The following is a 4,915-nucleotide window of genomic DNA, read 5'->3' on the forward strand; positions in this document are numbered from 1 at the left end:
AGAGAAAGGGGACTCAGAAGAAAGAAACCCATCCTCAAGTGGGCTCTGAGTGGAGGTGAAGACATACGGGGTGAAGCATTAGGAAGTAACCTAGACAGACTGAAGCAACAGCACCTAGGGCCAGGCACTCACCTTGCACCAAGCCCACCTGGCTTAGATTCTTGGCCCTACAAAGGGTCCCCTGAGCCCTGCCGGGAGGGATCGCTGAGTGCAGAGCCAGAAGTGCCTGCCAGGCACAGCAGGGTCTACTTGGGGCTCCCACGTGCAAAACCTGTACTCCAACCCTTGAACTCCTGCTCTCTGCTTCCCAGAGGAAGGCTGACCCATCCAAGGGGAGAGGGGAGGAAGGAGAAATCTATCTTCCAGGCTCAGAAGAGGGGCCCCTCTCAGGAGCGTCTCTCAGGAGACACTTGTTCTGCTTGGGTGAAGACAATGGTGGTGTGGCACCTTCTTCATTATTTTTTGTGGGGCCAGACCCAGTGGTGCTCAGGGTTTCCTCCTGGCTCTGCACTCAGAAATCACTCACGGCAGTGCTCGTGGATCGGATGCAGGTTGGCCCTGTGCAAGGCAAGCACACTACCCTGCTGTACTATTGCTCCAATCCCTGCACCTTCTTTTTGTTCTTTCTTTGGGAGGTCACACCCGGCAGTGCTCAGGGCTGACTTCTGATCTGTGCTCAAAGGTCACTCCTGGCAGAACTCGGGGCACCATCTGGGGTGCTGAGGAACACCCATGCAGGGCACAAGCCAGGCAAGTTCTTTATCTGTTGTACTATCACTGCGGTCCTTATTGTTTCTTTTAAACTCCTTTTTTCCGCTCTTCTTCCACTTAAGCAAAAGCTGTAACGAGACAGCCTATGGGAAGGCAAGATTGATTGTGTTGTTCTGGCCTTTGAGGGGAGATGGGGGTGGGAAATCAAGTTATTGGACAGGCTCCTTTTAAGGAGCTGTGGTTTTAATTCATTTTCTTATTTTTGTCAATAGTTGTTGTTTTTTCCCTGAAACAAGTGCTGTCCTTTAGAAATGCATTTTGCCAGAACAATCACCACGGCACTTGGTATTTTTTTTTTTTACATGAAGGCCATTTATTAACAGAGTATAATCTCAGGAGTTCTGTTCACAAACGACGACCACGGCGACCTCCCTTTCTGCGGGTGCTGTCGGAGGGGATGGGGGTGACATCCTCAATTCGCCCAATCTTCATTCCTGAGCGTGCAAGAGCTCTAAGGGCTGACTGTGCTCCAGGTCCAGGAGTCTTGGTCCTATTTCCTCCTGTGGCCCGGAGTTTGATGTGGAGAGCAGTGATGCCTAGCTCCTTGCACCGCTGGGCCACATCCTGGGCAGCCAACATGGCAGCATACGGAGAGGACTCATCTCTGTCCGCCTTCACCTTCATCCCACCAGTCACGCGACAGATAGTTTCCTTGCCAGAAAGATCAGTCACGTGGACAAAAGTGTCATTAAAGGATGCAAAGATGAGGCAAACACCAAATACATTTTCTCCTTCAGCCACCTGAGGTCCAAGGCTGATCACCTGTTCTTCCTTCTTTTCCTTCCCCTTGCGAGGTGCCATTTCTGCGTGTCTCGGCCAGACTCCACCACCGGAAAGCGGCACTTGGTATTTTTGCCTGGCTTTGGAAATGTGCTCAAAGCGAGGTGGGTGGGTGGGTGGGGCTCCTGGGAACTTACGAGCACTCAGAGAGGGACAGGAGATGGGACCTGAGCACAGTGGCACGGGGCTGACCCAGGTTTGTTTCCCAGCATTCCATATGGTCCCATGTGTACAGAGCCAGGAGTAAGCTTTGAGCAATGCCAGGTGTGACCAAAAAAAAGCAACAGAGAGAGAGAGAGAGAGAGAGAGAGAGAGAGAGAGAGAGAGAGAGAGAGAGAGAGAGAGAGAGAGAGAGAGAGAGAGAGAGAGAGAGAGAGAAGAGGGTGGGAGAGAGAGAGAGAGAGAAGAGGGTGGAAGAGAGCAGAAAGGGAGGGAAGAAGGGACAGGAGAGAAAGAGGTCCCCCCCCACTCTGGGGATGACAGAAAGGGGTGGCACAGATGCTCTGGTCCCCACGTTCCACACTAGGGCTGTGGTTTATAACCCAGAAAGCAGGCTTGGGATCCGGCACATACCTTGCATGTGTAAGACTCTGGGTTGGATTCTCAGTCTTGAAAAAATCAATAAAATGTAAATTGCTTGTAAGCAGCTGATCAAGGTTAAATTCTTGGTACTCTATAGGGTCCTTTAAGACCCAGTAGGAGTGAGCTCTGAGCTCAGAGCTGGAAGTGAGCCCTGAGCACCACTGGATGTGGGAAAGAAAAAAAAAAGGAAAGAAAAAGAAAGAAGGGGCCCGGAGAGATAGCACAGCGGCGTTTGCCTTGCAAGCAGCCGATCCAGGACCAAAAGGTGGTTGGTTCGAATCCCGGTGTCCCATATGGTCCCCCGTGCCTGCCAGGAGCTATTTCTGAGCAGACAGCCAGGAGTAACCCCTGAGCACTGGGTGTGGCCCAAAAACCAAAAAAAAAAAAAAAAAAAGAAAAAGAAAGAAGAAAGAAGAAAGAAAAGAAGGAAGGGAGAAAGAAGAAGAAAGGAAGGAAGGGAGAGAGAGAGAAAGAAAGAGAAAGAAAGGAAGGAAGAGGAAGAAAGAAAGAAGAAAGAAAGAAGAAAGAAAAAAGAAAGAAGAAAGAAAGAAAGAAAGAAAGAAAGAAAGAAAGAAAGAAAGAAAGAAAGAAAGAAAGAAAGAAAGAAAGAAAGAAAGAAAGAAAGAAAGAAAGAAAGAAAGAAAGAAAGAAAGAAAGAAAGAAAGAAAGAAAGAAAGAAAGAAAGAAAGAAAGAAAGAAAGAAAGAAAGAAAGAAAGAAAGAAAGAAAGAAAGAAAGAAAGAAAGAAAGAAAGAAAGAAAGAGAGGAGGGAGAAAGGAAGAAAGAAAGAAGAGGAGAAAGGAAGAAAGGAAGAAAGGAAGGAAGGAGGAAGGAAGGAAGGAAGGAAGGAAGGAAGGAAGGAAGGAAGGAAGGAAGGAAGGAAGGAAGGAAGGAAGGAAGGAAGGAAGGAAGATGAAATGAGACCACTCTCCTCTCACATCCACTGCTACCATGGTCCCTCTAGGTCCCCCTGCTTCTGTGCTCAGGAGTCCCTCTTGTGGACCAGCTGGGCTCTGGGCTCTGCATGACAATAAGTAACTCGCAGAAGTGCAGAGCCAGCCCCCACCTCCAGAAGCCAGTTGTGACTTCCAGTGTCTGCTCTATGGCAGCCTCTGCCCAGGGTCTTGCACCCTAAACTCCCAGGTGAGGATTCAGCCAGGGCTGTGACTGACCTTGCCCAAGTGGGCAGGAGCTCAAGTTGGCCTGAGATAGATGCTCTGGCAGTGACAAACTGATCTTTCAGGAGACTTTGGTCTTGCAAGGATGCAAATGAAATGCTTTGGGTTTCAACTGTGAACTCAAAGTCTCCTCACTCCCAGACGGTGGCAGCAGCCCTAGTGGCTGCAGTGCAGGCTCTGTGGGGGGGGGGGGGGGGTGAGGATTCCAGGTTCCAACCTGGCATCTCATGAGTCCCTGAACACTGGCAGATTTGGTCCCAAATCCAAAACTAAAACAGTCAAATAAATGCACACTCTGGGGCCGAAGTGATAGCACAGTGGTTGGGAGTTTGCCTTGCATGCGGATGATCCAGAATGGACCTGAATCTATCCCCAGCTTCCCATATGATTCCCCTAAGCCAGGAGGATTTCTGAGAGCATGGCCAAGAATAACCCCTGAGCGTCACCAGGTGTGGCCCAAAAACCTAAATAAATAAATATAAATAAACAAACGAACAAATGCACACTCTGGGAGGCACTCAAGATTCACCAGTTTGCCTGACAGCTGGTCTTTAGTATTTGGGGTGTAGGGGATTCATCTGGCAGTGCTCATGGCTTACTTCTAGCTCTGTCCTCAGAAATCACTCCATAGGCTCAGAGGACCAGAAATTCCAACAGGTCAGCAAACACTACTCCAGCCTTTCTTTCCTCTTTTCTTTTCTTTTCTTTTCCCCCCACACCTGGTGGTGCTCTGTGCTCAGATATTACTTCTGGCAGGCTTAGGAGATCATTAGGGTATCTTATGGGGTGCTGGGATCAACCCTAGGAAAGGTATAATATAGCACAATCTGATATACTAGAATTAGCCCTCTGGTGCCTACTCTTTCTTTCTTCCTTCTGTTTTTGGACCACACCCCATGGTATTCAGGGTTTACTCTTGTTTTTTTGTTTGTTTGTTTTTGTTTTGTTTTGTTTTTAGGTCACACCCAGCAGTACTCAGGCATTACTCCTGGCTCTACGCTCAGAAACCACTCCTGGCATGCTCAGGGGACCATCTGGGATGCCGGGATTCAAACCAATGTCCTTCTGCATGCAAGGCAAATGCCCTACCTCCGTGCTATCTCTCCAAACCTCAGGATTTACTTTTTTTTTTTTGGTTTGTTTTTGTTTTTGGGGTCACACCTGGCAGTGCTCGGGGGTACTCCTGGCTCTACGCTCAGAAATCACCCCTGGCAGGCATGGGGGACCATATGGGATGCCGGGATTTGAACCACCATCCTTCTGCATGGAAGGCAAACGCCTTACCTCCTTGCTATCTCGCCGGCCCCAGGATTTACTCTTAGCTCTATGCTCAGGAGTCACTCCTAGTGAGCTCAGAAAAACCAATAAGATGTAGAGGATCTGATTCATATCGCCCACCTGCAAGGCAAGCACCCTACCTGCTGTCTTACCTCTCTGGCCATAGTCTCCAGCTTACTAAAGTGTTGTGTATGTAAATATTTTGGGGGATTACTATGTTGCTCACCCTAATCTGATTAGGTGATTGTGCCCTACCCTAGGGTGTGACCTGGCATTCTGCCCCCACCCTAGGGTAGGACCTGATTCTGCTTCCACCATTGGTTGGTA

The 4,915-nt window shown here is 49.0% G+C and overlaps 1 protein-coding gene across 1 annotated transcript; it reads right to left on the bottom strand.

The window, feature by feature from the left end:
* Positions 1–1,059: 1,059 nt before the first annotated feature.
* Positions 1,060–1,602, bottom strand: LOC126011997 (40S ribosomal protein S14-like). The gene has a single exon (XM_049775777.1). The coding sequence runs from the start codon at positions 1,570–1,572 to the stop codon at positions 1,117–1,119; it is 456 nt and encodes a 151-aa protein (XP_049631734.1). The 5' UTR covers positions 1,573–1,602; the 3' UTR covers positions 1,060–1,116.
* Positions 1,603–4,915: the final 3,313 nt, after the last annotated feature.

Source organism: Suncus etruscus, chromosome 6 (assembly GCF_024139225.1).
Source record: "Suncus etruscus isolate mSunEtr1 chromosome 6, mSunEtr1.pri.cur, whole genome shotgun sequence".
Classification (NCBI taxonomy): domain Eukaryota; kingdom Metazoa; phylum Chordata; class Mammalia; order Eulipotyphla; family Soricidae; genus Suncus; species Suncus etruscus.